The following is a 19,460-nucleotide window of genomic DNA, read 5'->3' as shown; positions in this document are numbered from 1 at the left end:
GTAATGGACATTAGTCCGGCGTGTACTGTGCATGCACGTGCTGATCAGCTATGGATATCATCGGTACGATGACTGTAAGTAGAAAATATGGACTATAGTATGTTAATCATGTGTATTATACATATCGGTAATTAATGTTAGGAGGTGGAGCAAACTATATGGACTGCTATAAGTAGTAGACTCCTTCACTCAGTCTGCTGCTGCCTTCCATCCATGGTGCCAGGTCCCGCTTTGGGTTTCCATCTATCTGTATCCTTACCCCAGGGACGTATTTATCCTTTTGGATTAACCTCCTGATGAACTCCTTGAGATTTAATTGCTGAGGAGGGAAACGCGTAGAGGTATAAGATGGGGTCTGGATAGGATCACATCTGACTGCAATATGGTGATGTGATCCCTGTCTGTATGAGACCCCATTGGATTTTTTTCAATGGCCTTGTGTCTTGGGACAGGGACAGACTAGGGAGAGCCTGGTCTGTATTAAGGGCTGACTAGGGCATTTTCCCAGCTATCAAGGTTCTTTTAATTTTTGAGGTACAGTAATCAATGTGACTCACTGTGGGATTTTTTTGTTTCCCAGACCATCACTGAGTTTGGGGTCGGCTGACCTTGAAAACATCAGAACCGTAAGTGTGACTGTCTTTGTCCCCACTCTGCATTATCGATTAAGTGTGGTCATTGATTGAGATGTGGCAGAGTTTTCCAATTTATGTTTTGTTGTAAGTCCGTATATTTTAAAAGTAGTATTAAACGTTATGTTTTAGATTGATACACACCACATATTTTTGTAGCCAATCTTTTTAAAAGGAGTAAAACGAGTTGTCTTGTACAATTAGAAATAAAAATATTTGGCTAAGGATGCATTGAAAATAGCGGGATAATCTGTTAAAGAAACCAGGAAGCAGTGGTAGTGAACAACGACTGAGAATGTTGGAACAGCAGCTATAGGGAATCGGAGTAGGTGAGTACAAAAACAAACAAACAGACAACTATCTCAAAACAGATCAAACATTTCACAAAAACAATGTCCTCCTGTCATCTGATTCAATACAGACATTTTTTTGTGGATAGAGCCAAATCAAGATCTGTACTGAAATAACACTTACTCTTAGCAGTATCTAAACCTTACACATTGGGATGATCACATTAAAACAAATGCACCACTAGGTACATCACTTTCTGTTTTTTTTTACATGAACAGACCGAAGTCGGTGTGGGGATGCCGATACTGCACTTTTTGAACCGCTGCCCAGTTCCCATGCATGGCATCCAATCACCAGTCCGGCATGAAACACTGGGGGCAGGCCTTCCAGCCCCCAGTGTGATGAGACTCCCTCCCCTCTGTGACATGGCTCCATCAGAATCAATGGGGCCACATCACAGAGGGGCGATCATCACGCTGGGGGCCGGCGGGCAGCTTCATGTTACAGTTAAAAAACACAACCGATGTACCTATGAATACATTTACTTGAAACACCTAAAAAAATGTTTTTTTAAGTACACTATATAATTAGAGATGAGCAAATTTACAGTATAAGTGCTTTGTTAACTTGGCAGTTGGCTTATCAGCCGGCTGATTTTGAACTCTGTGCTGCTCTGAGCCCCTGAGTCTTGGAAAACTGGGAGGAATTTCCCAAAAAGTGGATCCAGCTTTTCCAGGCACCCGGAGCGGCACTACAAAGCCAGCCGGCTGAAAACTCGACTGCCAAGCTCACAAAGCACTTCACTTCGCTTATACTGTAAATTGTCTCATCTCTATATATACGGTATAATCTTTGAGAACCACAAAGCTAATATTACTATTCATATTGTGGTGACTTATTAGGGAAAGACGTTACCATCGTTGTGGAAACAAGGAGCAGGCAACAGGAACCATGAACAGCAAGCTGTAAAATAGAAGAGAGGTGAGTACATAGTGGAGTATAAGCTGACAGACAAGAACAAATCAGCATAAGCATATAGTAAGGGCAGACAGTATAGTAATATGGAGTCATAACTTAGGCATTAGAGTATCCTGAAGTTTACAGTTTAACAACAGCTGATGGACTTATTCAGTCATCTATCCATGTCTTGCACCCTATCTACTAACTCTATATTTGTTATCGCAGGACATAATAAGTAACTGGCCGAGACAAATCGGCTAAAAGAAGCAAGTCTAATAATAGAGCAAATGCACAGAATAATAAAACGGATACAAGGCTAACAAAAAAAACGAATAGGTACAAAGTCTACTGATATGGACTTGATTCTAACAATGAAAAGGGTTTCCTGACTTTCGGATGGAAATGTCCAAATATTGAAAATTTAAAATGTTCCATATATTTTCAATAAAATTATACAAGAATAATCCTAAAGGAAAAACTGATATCTAGTGCAGGTCCTTCAAACGTATATGTCATTTCAAAAGGTTTTAAAATACCTGTTAGATTAATCCTGCAGAATGGTGGTTTTAGCCCTTTCATTGCTGTTACTAAGTCTGAGGGGCCCCTCCATGGTGCACAGGTATTTCTCATACTCACCATTTTGGGTAGTATAACTGGGGCTGAGCTGTTTCCCAGCAATGCTCACAGCTGGACATTCTATCCCTTACCTCTCTGGCCAATCATAGAAGAGCACCTATTCGTCTCTGCTATTTCATACATAGTGCTGGAGAAAACGTAGTAGACTGAACAGGCTGGCACTGTGCACAGTATTGTACTATATATGGCATATGGAGGGAGAAGGGATTGCTGATGCACTAGTTTTGCAAGGTGCCATGTGAGCATAAATGAAAGAAACAGCAGCTGCTTAGCAAGGAATGAGTACACTGAGCACAGAGCTGCCCATGACTAAACAGCCCGCAGAATAAAGTGAGGGGGTGATTCATACAGCATACAGGACTCTTTACATAAAGCAACAGCACAGCAAGTAAAGGGTTACACACTTTGCACTTAAACTGCTGCTGAGATGAGAAAGAAGCATTGATTTACCTTGCATGGACAACGTACAGCCTCAGGAGGCTCACAGTGCACATGCTAAGCCCTGACCCCACTTGCAGCATCATACATTACCTGTCCAGGCTTCTTCTCCGCGCTGTCTTCATCCCCGGGTCCCGCGCACTCTATCTTCAGAATGGCCGGTCAGCTGACAGGCCACACTCAGCCAATCACAGGCCGCGGCGGTCCCGGCCTGTGATTGGCTGAGTGCTCCGTCAGCTGACTGGCCATTCTGAATATAGAGTGCGCGGGACCCAGGGATGAAGACAGCGCGGAGAAGAAGCCTGGACAGGTAATGTATGATGCTGCTTTTTCTCAAATCGTCGGTCGCCCGCCGCGCACCGCTATTCAACCGTAGCGATGTGCGGTGGGGGAACAGTGATTTTAGGTCTGGCCCTAAATGGACGATTAGCCGATGACACGGTCATTGGCTGATCGTTCTCTCTATTTCACCGAACGATAATCGGCTGAATCGGGCCAAATGGGGCCCCTCCGGCCGATTATCGTTACTGTGGAATAGGGCCCTTACTGTATTCCGTCTTGCTGTTACTCTTACTAGAAATATTTTGTGCCTAATAACAACCAGTGGTCAGCATTCTGCAAAGAATGGAGACACATAGCGGCCAATACTTTAGAGCTATCTTTCTGGAATAAGGAGTCTGTTTTGGTAAATTAAGTGATTTATAGAAATGTTAGGAACCACATAGGCTATCACATGACAGCTGAGTGAAAAACAGTGATGTATGACTTTTATTCTATTTAAGGGTGAAGTATGACTTCTAGTCTTTGAAACTCTGCAGAGGTTACTTACAATCCACCAGCCAATGTAACTTGTAGAGGAGCGTGGAGAAAATGGATTTTCTGTAGAAAATAAATATAGTAGGTTGGCAACTGAGCAGAAACACGTTCACCATTATATAAGGTGTAATTGAACTATTATTACTGAGGATAATATTTTAGTTAAATATTATGGATTCCATATTAGAGGATTCTTGTGACGTACTGTTCCTATTAGACAGGATAGGAATATGTTTGGGTGAGCATCAAACTACGTAGACAGTGGAGATCACATCTCAACTGAACTAAGTACTGACTATGGAGGAGAAGGGCTCATAGCAAATATCAATATCTTATATCACTTACAAACTGTCCACAAGGTAAACAGATTTTTTTGGCACATTGTATGCTTTGGAACAATGCAAGTAACATAGGACAGCAAAAAGTCTGGACATGTCATTGTACGATCCAGATTTGTGGTCCAGGCTCCTAGACTTCTATTAGTTTTACGATCCATGACTGTGGGAGGCCCATGGAGTGTCATCCACAGATTGCAAACCATAGGACGTGACTCTCTGTATTTAATAGGGACACAGGGGGAGATTTATCAAACCGGTGTAAAGTAAAATTGTCTTAGTTGCCCCTAGCAACCAATCAGATTCCACCTTTCACTCCTTACAGACTCTTTGGAAAATGAAAGGTGGAATCTGATTGGTTGCTAGGGGCAACTAAGACAATTTTACTTTACACCGGTTTGATAAATCTCCTCCATAGTGTATACAGAAATAAATAAATGTATTTTCCCTGCTGCTGCAGCTACAAATGGCGGTTATTCACTCCCGCTCTCCCCTGTTCACAGATGGAAGCTATGTTGGTCAGAAGTTCAGCTATACGTTTGGCGTTTTCCACTTACCTTCATAAAGGGAAACGCCTCTAATCTTTGCATAAGAATTGGCAATAGTACTGCAATGAGAAGAAACATTTAATAATAGTCTAGATAAAAGAAAGTTACTATTACTAAATTTACTGATTTGCCCTGATCATAGGTGATCAGACATTGGCTTATCTCTATGGGTGAAAATAAACCGGGCATGGTGGGTTCTTTAAGTATGCAAGTTTACCTCTCCTCTTCTTATTCACAACACGTGCATTTGGCCATTTATGTGTATGGAAAGAATCATAGCCAAACAAACAAACAAGCATTTAGTCAATAGTTATTGAAGGTGCATGGGCAATTAAAGATAAATTAAAGGGGTACGCCTGTCTCACATATACTGTATATATATATATATATATATGTGTGTGTGTGTGTAACAATATACAGTACACAGGGGGGTTTGTGGATGGAACTGTAGCACTAGAACAAGGCAAGGGATCAGGAAGTGCAGCAGGGCCTGCAGTTCCCAACACAAACGTTTGTGGGAGCAGAGGAGGCAGTGTCACCCCATATATAAGCCTTCATCTTTACCAATAGATGTGGCTGAAAGGGCTAATGTTAATAAATAGAAAGTTGATAATTTTCTGTCAGGAGCCTTGAATGTTCATAATATATTTTTCCCCTTAAGACAGACAATATAGATCAGCAGGTTATAAGGCAGACATGATATCTGGTGTGCAACTGGGGCAGTACAATACTCACTCATCCCTGGGGCGGCCATGGCAATCCTGGACACCACCACCTGACTAATACCCTTGATGGCAGCTTTCTAAAATCACAGAAAAGGAAGACATGACGTTAGCACAAATACATACTTAAAGGAGTAATGCCCAATCCCTTCAGAAGATGCAGAGGCATCATGAATATAGTGGACTATAGCTATGCATCTACTGTATTCTCTGTTAGCAGCTATAAGGGCACAACATCTGGCCAGTCTAGTATGGTGGACTTGTCTATAAAATTCATGAATTACATGGATGACCATTCACCTGTTAATTGACATTTTCCCGGCAGATGTCACTAACATAAAAGCCTCTCTAATCATAGACAACCCCTCTAAATATATGCATCTCGGCTTTTTACCAGTGTTATTTTAGTCTTTTATTATAAAATGACTGACAGATTACATATTATTGTTCCAGCTTACAAAATGCCATAGACAAAGATACAAATGATCTAGCACTCACTACCCCTACATATTTGTGCCCAGGATTTACTATTAGATTAGGATTTTAATAATGTGGTTAGCATAGGCATGAGAGGATTTGCACTTTGTGTAGAGACGTGACTACGGCGTGTTAAGGCATCAGTACAGTGATGTATTAGCTGACATGTTTCTCTTTCACCAACATTAGTTTGCACTTTTTGCAGGTGTGTGCTGCCCTCTATCTGTGACTTACTGTAATAACGTGGCAGGTACTTCACACTTCAGTTTGGCTGCACTGCAGTAGAAATGTAAGTGTTCTGTGAACAGTGTGTATTATCCTAACTAGATAATCATAACTATCCTAACTAGCTGGATAACAAAGGATAGGTAAAGATGCATCACTGCTACACTGCAGACCTACAGAAATACCTGGAATATTCCTATCCTGAAAATCCTGGAGAACCCCTATGCCTACATTTAGCTCCAAGAGGCTTGGCATGGGGGAGGGTAAGGCATTCCAGCACTGCACACCCCCACACCAAGTATTTAAGCAGGTCCAGATCATTGTGCTTTCCCTCCTGTTATAATGACAGCTTCTACAGCTGCTTCCTTCTGCAGAACCTGGGTAAACATTGCCCTAGTATATACCATGCCTATAATCAGAAATAATCCTTTGTCATATCTGCAAGGTTATGGGAAGCAGGCAGGGTACCCCCATACAAAATCTGCCCACAGTATCTAAAGGGTGCAAATTTAGGGGTGACTATTTACCAGGTCACTACAAATAGCATATAGGCCATCCTTATCTCACACATATAAAGACAACTGTTTCCCGGTGTGTAACTTCCCAGTGTTTAGCCGCATTCTGCTACCTGCACAGTAGGTTACAGCAGTAACATGTCTGAGTGTAGTGCTCTTACCCTTGAGTGTCCGAGCTTGTTGTCATTTTCATCTGTGACTGCGATACCATTGAGAATCTCTCTAGAAAACATAAAAAATGTCAGCACTGCAAAAAAACATGTATTTTCTAAATGATGAGAATCCGCATTTTTTATCGTTTTTTGGCATAGTTAGTGATCAAAATAATTGCTAATAGTAAAGGTGCCCATACAGTAAATACTAAAGCCACTGGAAGTATAATGCATATGGGGGCCTTCAGATACTCCAGTGGCACATGATGCTGGTGGAAATAGGGGTTGGGTGTGATGAAATTTCACTGCCGACCCTTTTGTTCCCAGAGCAATAGGCTGGTGCAAGAGCAGTCTGGCTGTGGCTTACACCTCCCTATAGAACAGACATGTCAAACTCTGGCCTGCGGTGCCATTATTTTTGGCCTGCCTAGGAAATCCGATGATTCCCTAGAGCTGGCGTGCGGTGCTATTATTTTTGGCCCTTTTAGTGCCGGGACACTGCTATCACCCAGCAGTGTCCCGCCACCTATCCCCGCAGCGGCTCTGATCTCCCTCCCTCCAGCAGCAGCAGCAGCTCACCCGCGATGCATACTGTGTGGGTGATGCTGGGGGAGGGAGAGAAGTCAGAGCCGTTTCTATCAGCCGGCGACCACGGGAGGCATCGGCACTGACATCCCCCGGACCCGGCTCAGCTCTACATAGTACCCCGACTCCCCTTCCCTGTCGGAGTGCACTGTGAGGATATCGGCAGCCCGCTCTCGGGTACTATGGCAAGCTGAGCCGGGTCCGGGGGATGTCAGTGCCGGCGCCTCCCGTCTCCTCTCCACCCCCATCATCTCCTCTCCACCCCCATCATCTCCTCACTGCCCCCTCCATCACCTCACTGCTTCCATCATCTCCTCTCACCCCCCCTCCATCTCCTCTCTGCCTCCATCATCTCCTCTCCACCCCCATCATCTCCTCACTGCCCCCTCCATCACCTCACTGCCCCCTCCATCTCCTCACTGCCCCCTCCATCTCCTCACTGCCCCCTCCATCTCCTCACTGCCCCCTCCATCTCCTCACTGCCCCCTCCATCTCCTCTCACCCCCCTCCATCATCTCCTCTCACCCCCCTCCATCTCCTCTCTGCCTCCATCATCTCCTCTCCACCCCCATCATCTCCTCTTCGCCCCCATCATCTCCTCTCACCCCCTCCATCTCCTCTCACCCCCTCCATCTCCTCTCACCCCCTCCATCTCCTCTCACCCCCTCCATCTCCTCTCACCCCCTCCATCTCCTCTCACCCCCTCCATCTCCTCACTGCCCCCTCCATCTCCTCTCTGCCCCCATCATCTCCTCTCTGCCCCCATCATCTCCTCTCACCTCCCTCCATCTCCTCTCACCCCCCTCCATCTTTTCTCATCCCCCTCCATCTTTTCTCTCTCCTCTCAACCCCATCGCCTCCTCTCACCCCCATAATCTTCTCTCTGCCCCTTAACCTCCTCTTATCCCCATCACCTTCTCTCACCCCCATTACCCTTCACCTCCTCTTTTTTCCTCTCCCCCTTCACCTCCTCTATCCTCCTCTCTCCCCTGTCCTCCTCTCCCTCCTTTACCTTCTCTCCCTTCCTCTCCCCCTTTCACCTCCTCTCCCTTCCTCTGCCTCTTCACCTCTATCCCCCACTTTCCTTATTTTCCCCCCTTACTCTCCCCTTGATCTCCTTGTGGCTCAGAGGCTGGAGAAGAGAGGAAGACCCGCTCCATACCCAGATTAGGTGAGTATGATTTTTGTGTGTGTGTGTGTTGGGGCAGGAGAGGGAGGGAGTAGAATGGTGGGTGTTACTATGGGGGCAGGGCAGGGGGCATTATTACTATATGGGGGGTCACAGAAGGGGATATTATTTAGGGATCCTAAATACGGGGACAACCCACACAGCTACTCACTTTACAGCACATGACACCAAACAGCGGAATTATTACTGTATGGGAGCCTATCGTAGTGCAAAGTGCTTGGTGATGCACTCTGACAGTGCCAGGAACGCTGCACGCCACTCTGAAAGTTTCACATATGCTGCTTGTGCGTTTCAATGAATATCAAGGTTGGCCCGTGAGTTTGTCCAAGTTTTTAATTTCGGCCCACTGTCTATTTGAGTTTGACACCCCTGCTATAGAACATACATGCACATTCAACCGTTCCTAACATTCATGTGTACAGGGGGGCTGGGTAAGATAACAGTCAGCCAAACAATTGTTCAGCCAACACCAATTACACTATATGGCTATCATATGGGTTCACACATTGTATTAGACTGGCCATATGATCTTTACATCCGCAGTGTTCTGATGCGGGCGCATCAGCGTGCGCCCGCATCAGAACCTCCCACAGCACACAATGAAGCAAGCGGCCAGAGCCGCTCGTTTCATTGTGTGAACTGACTGGGTTACCTACGACCGCAATTTATTGAATTGCGGCTGCAGAAAACTGACATGTCAGTTATTTGTGGCTCCGCACAGGATCCTGGCCGGAGCGTATACAATGTGTATACGCTCCGGACGGGATCCCATAGGGGAATAGGCAATGTTCAACACTGCATAAAGTACGGCCATTGTTGCCGATGGCAACAACGGCCGTACTTTTATGTAGTGTGAACATAGCCTATAGATGTATATACATAATAAATAGAAATTGGTTAAAGATTGAACTACCATCGTCTAATGAGCGATTGTTTCCCTAATGCAGTCATACAAATAAATGAAGTACAAATAATATTTCTGGACACTTCTTTTTTTCCAAAGACGATTTGTAGACTAAGGTCTATAGGAAGCTAACACAAGTGGTAGAAAAGTGTTGTTTTCATTATGTTTAACAGAGCTATTCTTTATAAGAGCTCAAACGTTCCCTGCACCATGGTATTGGTGACAGGTCTGATACTGGACAATTATCAATCATTAGATGAATAAGCAAGAGTAGATACAGTTTTGGGTTGAACTTACTGTTGTCTCATCATAGGAATATTCACACAATTGGCAGCAGCAACAGCAGCAAAGGGAACCCAACGGGCAATCAATGGCGGCGCTTTCTACATCGGGAAAAAATAACTTCACTCAACAGTGAACTCAGAGGTCCTAATACTGGATCTAAACATGATAATGTAATATATAAAGTCTTTATAGGTTTCCACATATTATTTTGACCATTGTAGAAAAAAAAAAAGTCATAATACTTCCAGAAAAATCATCAAAAGTTTGCTGTTGACAAATGTCTTATACTTATAACGTATTTGTATGTTGTCCTGTGACTTTGATTGGCTCAAGTCATAACACAGGGGGCTACTTGTGGGTAATTTGACCTGTACCAACTTTTCTTAATATTGTACTAGGAAAGGACTACTGCAAAATTCTGCTCTTCTGCCCATAGAGCAACAGAAACCTGACAGAAGAGAATAGACTCCTGATATGCAATGCGGAATGATCACCAAATGTATCTGTACCCAAGAGTACTTTCAGCGTTCCTTAAGCAGGCTATTAGCTTAGACATGCAATGTTGGTCAATGTATAATTGTCCTATAAGTTGTCCGTGTGTGGTTAAATTTTAATGAATGCAAAAATGTACATAGGTAAGCAAAACCAATGTATGACTAATAAAGACAAACAGTCACTGGCCTACAGCACTGTTTCAGGCCACTGAATCCTGTATCTTAGGACAGGAGGGTTTGAACTTAAAGGGGTATTCCTTCCAAGAGCTAAAACAATAAAATGCTCCCAGTCCCTAGCCAGTCTTACTCACCAAATACTCCCCCTGAGTATTTTGAGCCGTCTCCCGTCTTTCTAGCTGCTTCCGTTCCATAGTTACAAGTTTTTTAGAAAGCCGATCTATATCAAACATGGCGCCGGCCAGAAAACTACATCTCCCATCATGCAATGCTTATGTCTGATTGGTACATGATGTAGCAGAGCTGATATTCACAAGATATAGCAGTTGAGCGAGTGATATAGAGTTGAGTGAGTTGAATAGCAGAGTTGAATAAGTGATACAGCAGAGTTGAGTGAGCAAAACAGTAGAGTTGATTGTGTGATATAGTAGAGTTGATTGTGTGATATAGTAGAGTTGATTGTGTGATGCAGCAGTTGATTGTGTGATATAGTAGAGTTGATTGTGTGATGCGGCAGAGTTGAGTGAAATAGCAGGTGAGTCACACGGGGGGGTTTGTATCTGGGGGTGCTTGAGTCACGGGGTGGGTGCTTGCCGCGGGCCGGGCGAGTTCCGGGTGTGTGTGTGTGTGTGTGTGTGGGGGGGAACGCCGTTATGGCGGATGACACGGGTGCCGCACGAGTGAGCCATGGATGACACCAGCACATTCCCACCCCTTATGATTGTGCGGCACCTCTGTCACCCGTGGCCCTCACGGGGGGGGGTCGGGGAGGGGTATGGGGTGCCGCCTGTGTACCCCTACGCAAATGACCAGCGGGAGTGCCGCGCGAGTGAGCTACTGATGACAGGGGTGCCGTGAGTGACCTGGTCTGCGCACAACCATAACGGGGGGGGGGGGCGGGGGGGGGGGGAGTGCGCCGGTGATGCAAATTATACTAGCGGGTGGGGGGGCCGGAGGGCGGTTTCCGGTAAGCGCCGCCACGGTGGAAAGGTTGCCGCCGGTAAGCGCCGACACGAGTGAGGGGGCATAGTCAGGGGGTGAGCTCTGGGGCTGGGGCCACACGGTGCGGGTGACAGGGGTGGCTGCTGTTAAAAGGGAGACAGTGAACTCCCTCTCTTACAGAAGCCATCCCCTGTCAGTGTCCTTCATCACTAACCCAGCCCATTGAAGAGATGCAGGACACGTTATGCCGTCTCGGAGGGTGCGGGCCAGGAGCAGGTTGGACTGATAGCTGATGATTCTATGCAATCCGTGGGGGTGAATGCAGCTGGATAACAGCAAAACTGTGCAGAATCCATAATAACTTTATATTGGAAAGATGGAAAGCTAGGGGTGGGCAACGTATTAATGTAAAAATCATTTTGGGGGGAATACCCCTTCAAAGATCCCTATACACTTAGGAGAAAAGGTGGGTTTGGCTGACTCTAAGATGTAAGGCGGCTTTCTGGTTAATGATGTCGGCAAAAGGGTCAGGCATGTTGGAGAGCAAATCTTCTTACAAGGTTTTGCCATCATCAGGACAACAAGATGGGTTCACAATCATCTATCCTCAGTTTCTAAATCTAATATTGTCCCTCATCATCAGCAATCATCTTTTTGTTAAAAATTAAAATCTGTACTCCCAATTTTGCTAATATTTGTGAGGTTGCTAGACAAGTGAGCCTGGGGTGCTTGCCTATTTTATATATGCCTCAGTCCTGCCACAATAATATGGATGCATTTCAAATTATTGTACTATAAACACTACAGCCTAGTATAGTCAGCATTATAACAGTGGCTAAGAAGCAGAGGGCAATGGTGAGCGCTAAGAGGCCAATGGTGAGCGTTAAGAGGCCAATGGTGAGCGCTAAGAGGCCAATGGTGAGCGCTAAGAGGCCAATGGTGAGCGCTAAGAGGCCAATGGTGAGCGCTAAGAGGCCAAAGGTGAGCGCTAAGAGGCCAAAGGTGAGCGCTAAGAGGCCAAAGGTGAGCGCTAAGAGGCCAAAGGTGAGCACCTAGAGGGCAAAGGTGAGCACCTAGAGGGCAAAGGTGAGCACTAAGAGGGCAATGGTGAGCACAAAGAGGGCAATGGTGAGCACAAAGAGGGCAATGGTGAGCACTAAGAAGGCAAAGATGACCACTAATAAGGCAATGTTGAGCACTAAGAAGCCAACGGTGAGCGGTAACTTGCATTGTACTGAATATAATTGTATTCTTTACCACAAGCACACACAAACATTTCATTCTCCATACCTTAGTATACAGGTTCAGTCCTACAGCAGTGGCCAGGGCAGTTCCAGTGGCCGTTACGTAGGCAACTCCAATCTGACTGCAAGTGTAAGATAAGACAGGATATACATTTGAGCCGTGGCAAAGTGTTTAACAAGAATTTTATTAGCTGAAGAAATGTACATGAGAATTGGCCATTAATATTTTATTTTTGTCTGGAGATCCCATTAAAGTTGGCTGCTGTTGTTGCCTATGGAGATGGCTTGAGGTGTTTGGCAGCCGCTTATCTCAATTACTTCATAGTGGGCCAAACAGATGTATTATGGGGGAACAATAGCGACTGTCCCACCAGATACATTAGACACAATGTTAAGGCTGAATAGCTATACTTTCGCCTGCAGGATAGCACTGGAAGCCATAACTTTCAGACTTCCGCTACTTCTCAGTTATCATATACTGGTCCGAGCTTGTGCAGATTTTTGTGATTAGCTGTCATGCAGTCTAAGTAAATGAAGTTTATACTTTTGGAGGCCGCTGTAGGCATTACTGTCAATGATCGCATTAGTAAGTTATGTAGAAATAATCATTGTCACTTTATTGCTAACATACAGTTTTATGGATTTAATTTCATTGTGTTCTTCATTCATCTATTGGTTAAAAGATATTTTCCCAGGGAAATGCTGGATGTGATTTTCCACACTCCCCCACAACTTCTCTTTCCAAGAAAACCAACTCCTCTTTCCAAGGAAATAGCTATTATGAGATTCTTTGGGAGCCAAGGCATTTGGTATATGGTTTTCTTTCATTTTTAAGGACTAAGTGTGACCTATTTTCATGGAGTTGAAATAGGGTTGAAAGACAAAGGCCTCAGTAATAGGGAGGATGGAGTATGAATATTGACATACTGTATTGTACTCTTATCTGTCAAGAGTACAAGCCCCTTTAAATAAGAAAAATGACAGTCTACTAGGGGGGTAAAATCCCTATAATAAATAAAAGAAATAAAAATCACTATGCTCATCTTGCGGAGTCCAGCCCCAGCGCTCCCATGCACTGCAGTGTAGTAAGATCATCATCAGAAGAGCATATGAAACTTGTCTTTAGTCGAAGGAAACAGTGGCAGTGCTGGGGACTGGGGTGTTGTCACTGGACTCAGCAAGGTGAGTATAGTGTATTTTATTACTTTACACCCCTAGCCATCACTTGTTTTAAACACCAGTAATCATTTAATATCTTCCCTCCCTCCTAGCCTTGGTGATTCCTAACATACGTATAAATCCCTTAAATTACAAAAAAGAACTTCTTATCCCAGAAAAAAAATAGACATTTTGGCCACTAGGTGTCTCACTAGAGAGCTATTCTATATAGGGGGATACTACAGAGGGGGCTATGCTATATAGGGGGATGCTACAGAGAGGGGGTATGCTATATAGGAGGGGATGCTACAAAAAAGGGGGTATGCTATATAGAATGGGATGCTACAGAGGGGGCTATGCTATATAGGAGGGGATGCTACATAGGGGGCTATGCTATATAGGGGGATGCTACACAGAGGGGCCTATTCTATATAGGGGGGTGCTACAGAGAGAGCTATTCTATATAGGGGGATGCTACAGAGGGGGCTATGCTATATAGGAGGGGATGCTACAGAGGGGGCTATGCTATATAGGAAGGGATGCTACAGAGAGGGGGGTATGCTATATAGAAGGGGATGCTACAGAGAGAGCTATTCTATATAGGGGGATGCTACAAAGAGGGGGGTATGCTATATAGAATGGGATGCTACAGAGGGGGCTATGCTATATAGGAGGGGATGCTACATAGGGGGCTATGCTATATAGGGGGATGCTACACAGAGGGGCCTATTCTATATAGGGGGATGCTACAAAGAGGGGGGTATGCTATATAGAATGAGATGCTACAGAGGGGGCTATGCTATATAGGGGGATTCTACACAGAGGTGGCTATGCTATATAGGGGGATGCTACACAGAGGGGCCTATTCTATATAGGGGGGTGCTACAGAGAGAGCTATTCTATATAGGGGGATGCTACAGAGGGGGCTATGCTATATAGGAGGGGATGCTACAGAGGGGGCTATGCTATATAGGAAGGGATGCTACAGAGAGGGGGGTATGCTATATAGAAGGGGATGCTACAGAGAGAGCTATTCTATATAGGGGGATGCTACAAAGAGGGGGGTATGCTATATAGAATGGGATGCTACAGAGGGGGCTATGCTATATAGGAGGGGATGCTACATAGGGGGCTATGCTATATAGGGGGATGCTACACAGAGGGGCCTATTCTATATAGGGGGATGCTACAAAGAGGGGGGTATGCTATATAGAATGAGATGCTACAGAGGGGGCTATGCTATATAGGAGGGGATGCTATATAGGGGGCTATGCTATATAGGGGGATGCTACACAGAGGGGCCTATTCTATATAGGGGGATGCTACAGAGAGAGCTATTCTATATAGGGGGATGCTACAGAGGGGGCTATGCTATATAGGAGGGGATGCTACAGAGGGGGCTATGCTATATAGGAAGGGATGCTACAGAAAGGGGGGTATGCTATATAGAAGGGGATGCTACAGAGAGAGCTATTCTATATAGGGGGATGCTACAAAGAGGGGGGTATGCTATATAGAATGGGATGCTACAGAGGGGGCTATGCTATATAGGGGGATTCTACACAGAGGTGGCTATTCTATATAGGGGGATGCTACAGAAGGGGCTATTCTATATAGGGGGATGCTACACAGAGGGGGTTATTCTATATAGGGGGATGCTACAGAGAGGGCTATTCTATATAGGGGGATTCTACAAAGAGGGGGCTATTCTATATAGGGGGATGCTACACAGGAGGGGGTTATTCTATATGAGGGATACTACACAGAGGGGCCTATTCTATTTAGGGGGATGCTACACAGAGGGGGTTATTCTATATGAGGGATACTACACAGAGGGGCCTATTCTATATAGGGGGATGCTACAGAGAGGGCTATTCTACATGTGGGATGCTACACAGAGGGGCTATTCTACATAGGGGGATGCTACACAGAGGGGGTTATTCTATATGAGGGATACAACACAGAGGGGCCTATTTTATATAGGGGGATTCTACAGAGAGGGCTATTCTACATGTGGGATGCTAAACATGGCCACAGCAAAGCCCTGCATTTATAGTTCACATAGCCTGAGGACATGTTATATAGCCCCCACAGGCAGGGTTAGTTGGGGCATGGTTAGTGAGGTGGGGGCAGGGCTAGAGGGGTTGTGGTTAACAGGGGCCCACAATTTCTGAACTGCCCGGGGTACAAGGCAGAATTCACATCTAACTCTAATGTTAGGGTGAAAATTGAAAAAAATGCTATATCCTATACAAATTGCCACTATATAAAGGTTAATATCTGTCTGCAATTAAGGCAGGTGCCAGTACATAGGGTCAGAACTCATATGACATGTAGCAAGGACACTAAAGACACTGGTTGGGGACCAATACCCAACCAGTCTTTAGATCAATTTATCAGTTTTTCACACGAATAAGGAGTATAGGAGGAGTTTATGTATGCTTGTACTATCAATTTTAGTAAAGTTTGATGAAAGGTTTTAATCTTATTACCAGAAAAAATGTTTTATGAACTTTTATATGCAGGTGTCTTCTTCTAACAGAGTATCAACCTTAAAAACATTTCAGACAGTTGACAGTTGGGGATTTATAGGAAGCAGAATACCAGATAAGGACAAAAAAAACTATAAAAGACGAGAACTTACCCCGGAGTGATGGGAGAGGCCGCATTTCGGTTGGTGTAGTTTACTAGGGCATTAAATGACTGGTTAACCCACTGCCAAAACACTACTGCAGGAACTGTCCTGTTTAGATGTACAAAAAAAAAAAAACCAACGTATAAAAACAGACACAACTATAGTAATAAATAGAAGCAAATATTATATGACGTGCAGCATTGTTTTACAACACATCCTTAAAGGGATTCTCTGATTTAATTAAAAACAAAAAACTGACTGTTGCCTGCTAGGGCTATAAAATAATAAACTACCCCATACTCACAACTCCCTGGTGTCCCACCCAGCCAATCAGTGTTCTGCCGCAGGGCAGAGCGGGACCACCAGGAAGCTGGGAGCCTGAGCAGCAAGCAGGAGCGCTGGCAGTAACGTATTAGCCAAGAAGCGCAGGGTTAAGGGGGGAGGGGCTTTACATACTAGCAGTGGAATGAAAAATCAGCTGTGAGTATATAAACCCATAGAAAATGACAGGACACAGGATATCAGTGGATTTCGATGCAGAAATCAGCTGCAATCCTGTATGTGTAAAACCGGCCTAAAGGTGAAGCCATACAATCAGTCGACCACCTGTGACAGAAATGTCTACCCCTAAGGGTATGTGCACACTACAGAATTCACGTTCAGAACTGCAATTGACATGTCATTTCTTTGAACGGGTGGCGGAACTGCCTGAGCATAGACTCGAGCCTATGGGACGGCTGGAACTTTAAGCGGGGGCGTGTGGCAGAATCTGCTTGAAGTTCTATGTGGGGATTCTGTAGTGTGCACGTACCCTAAGGCTGCATTCACACATTTCATGTTCCGCACGGAACACGGACGTGGAATGCCTGTAATGGACTTCTCCCCCAGCCCAAGCAGCATCTGTGATAAGATGCTGGGAGCGGGGGAACTGTATAGATAGGCTCTGTCATCACAGCGCAGCACATATTTGTACAGTTCCCCCGCTACCAGCATCTTATCACAGATGCTGCTCGGGCGGGGGAGAAATCTGTTACAGGCATTCCACGTCCGTGGAATGTGTGAATGCAGCCTAAGGCTGGGTTCACACTATGTATATTTCAGGCTGTATTTGGTCCTCATGTCAGGTCCTCATAGCAACCAAAACCAGGAGTGGATTGAAAACCCAGAAAGGATCTGTTCACACAATGTTGAAATTGAGTGGATGGCCGCCATATAACGGTAAATAACTTCCATTATTTCAATATAACAGCCGTTGTTTTAAAATAACAGCAAATATTTGCCATTAAATGACGGCCATCCACTCAATTACAACATTATGTGAACATAGCCTTTCTGTGCTTTCAATCCACTCCTTGTTTTGGTTGCTATACAGCCTCAAACATACAGCCTCAAATATACGTAGTGTGAACCCAGCCTAAGGGTGCGTTTACACAGAGAGATTTATCTGACAGATTTTTGAAGCTAAAGCCAGGAACAGACTATAAACAGAGAACAGGTCATAAAGGAAAGACTGAGACTTCTCCTCTTTTCAAATCCACTCCATGCTTTGGCTTTAGAAATCTGTCAAATAAATCTCTCTGTGTGAAGGCACCTTAAGGCCTTGAAGAATCAGTGGTGCTAAATGTCTGCAGCTGGCTGCTTACAAAGACATCAAAGAAAGGCTCCTAATGATCTCATTTTTTTCACAGGCCATCTGTAAAGGAAATAAAGCGTAATTAAAGGGTTAAAATAGGAGGATTATCTGCAGTAATATACTAAAATTCACACTATGGTCAAATTTATAGAAGGCAGCCATCCAATGTTTTCGCACTGCGTGTGTTAGAACATTACAGGAACACCTAATTCTATATAGACGCCCTGGGCAAACCGACTTAGTAGTCCTGAGAGCGGGAGCCATTTCATCATAGGCAGTATAGGAGCGTTTGCACTATTCCCTTGAAGCCCTTGGACCCTGGGTTCAAATCTGATCATTTCAACACCAGCGTGGAGCCTGTGTGTTCTCATGTGTTTGCTTGGGAGTCCTCCCCCCTCCAGAAACATATTGGCAGGTTAGCCGACTTCCTATCAACCTGGACCTATGTGTCTGGGAATTTAGTTCACAAACTCCTTGGAGACAGGGATTGCTGTGAATGGTGCAGAATCTGTACAGAGCTGTAGAATACGTATTGTTCTATGGGCATCATAAAATACAGCCAAATATGAAAATGCACTATGCAAACATTAGCTTTTATCATATGCAAGGGAAAAATCTAAATTATGAATGCAAGATTGTGCTCCCAGTGCATTTCTGTAAGAGCCAGGACAAGGATAAATGGCATCTCGAAGGCTGCAGAAACCACAGGTCCTCTCCAATATATTATTGACTAAATGCACATAGCATCCTTATGCTGATCTATACAGAAACCAGAAGATCAGCCGTGTCTACCCTGAAAAAGTTAAAATATTACACATCCTATCACTAGCAGACAAGATGGGCAATGATTAACTGACCCGTGAGAAGGGAGCTGCGGGCGGCATTTGATAAACAGCTGGGTATACAGCAAAGATTCGCATATCCTATAACCGACCCCATTAGGTCAACACGTATGACAGATATTGATTTAGTGAACAAATTAGAGCACACTGCAGGCAGGCTTACAAGCAGCTGAAAAATACAGTCCGTTCACTTATAGGAATATATCATGTCGGTAATTTGTCCTGGAAATTTACCGTTAATGCACACTGGACCTGAACATAGTGTAGCCTAACTGGTCAGTAAGGCTGGGTTCACACTACGTTTTTGCAATTCTTTTTTACATCCGTTTTTGAAAAAAGGATGAAAAAACGGACGCATTTTCGTGCATCCGTTTTTCCATTGACTTTCGCTATAAAAAAAAAGGATCATTTTTTTTTTAATGGACACAAAAACATAGTCGACTAATTTTTGTGTCCATTAAAAAAATGTATCCATTTAATCAGTTTTTTTTTTTTTTTAAATAATGGAAGTGAATGGAAAAACGGATCAAAACGGATGCACACAAATGCCTCCGTTTTTGTTTTTTTTAAATGGATCAAAAAAACACATACGAAAAACGTAGTGTGAACCCAGACTAAGAGTTTA

The 19,460-nt window shown here is 44.4% G+C and overlaps 1 protein-coding gene across 1 annotated transcript in view; it reads right to left on the bottom strand.

The window, feature by feature from the left end:
• SFXN2 (sideroflexin 2) overlaps positions 1-19,460 on the bottom strand; it is a 35,107-nt gene that overhangs the window by 2,167 nt on the left and 13,480 nt on the right. The window contains exons 4-11 of the mRNA XM_069980204.1: positions 16,370-16,468; positions 12,614-12,689; positions 9,723-9,808; positions 6,757-6,817; positions 5,392-5,458; positions 4,666-4,715; positions 3,787-3,836; positions 1,839-1,886 (exon numbers count right to left, since the gene is read on the bottom strand). Coding sequence (XP_069836305.1) covers positions 1,839-1,886; positions 3,787-3,836; positions 4,666-4,715; positions 5,392-5,458; positions 6,757-6,817; positions 9,723-9,808; positions 12,614-12,689; positions 16,370-16,468 — 537 coding nt within the window. The remainder of the gene's footprint in view (positions 1-1,838; positions 1,887-3,786; positions 3,837-4,665; positions 4,716-5,391; positions 5,459-6,756; positions 6,818-9,722; positions 9,809-12,613; positions 12,690-16,369; positions 16,469-19,460) is intronic.

The sequence above is a fragment of the Dendropsophus ebraccatus genome, chromosome 8 (genome assembly GCF_027789765.1).
Source record: "Dendropsophus ebraccatus isolate aDenEbr1 chromosome 8, aDenEbr1.pat, whole genome shotgun sequence".
Classification (NCBI taxonomy): domain Eukaryota; kingdom Metazoa; phylum Chordata; class Amphibia; order Anura; family Hylidae; genus Dendropsophus; species Dendropsophus ebraccatus.
This window is presented reverse-complemented; position numbering and strand designations above follow the sequence as displayed.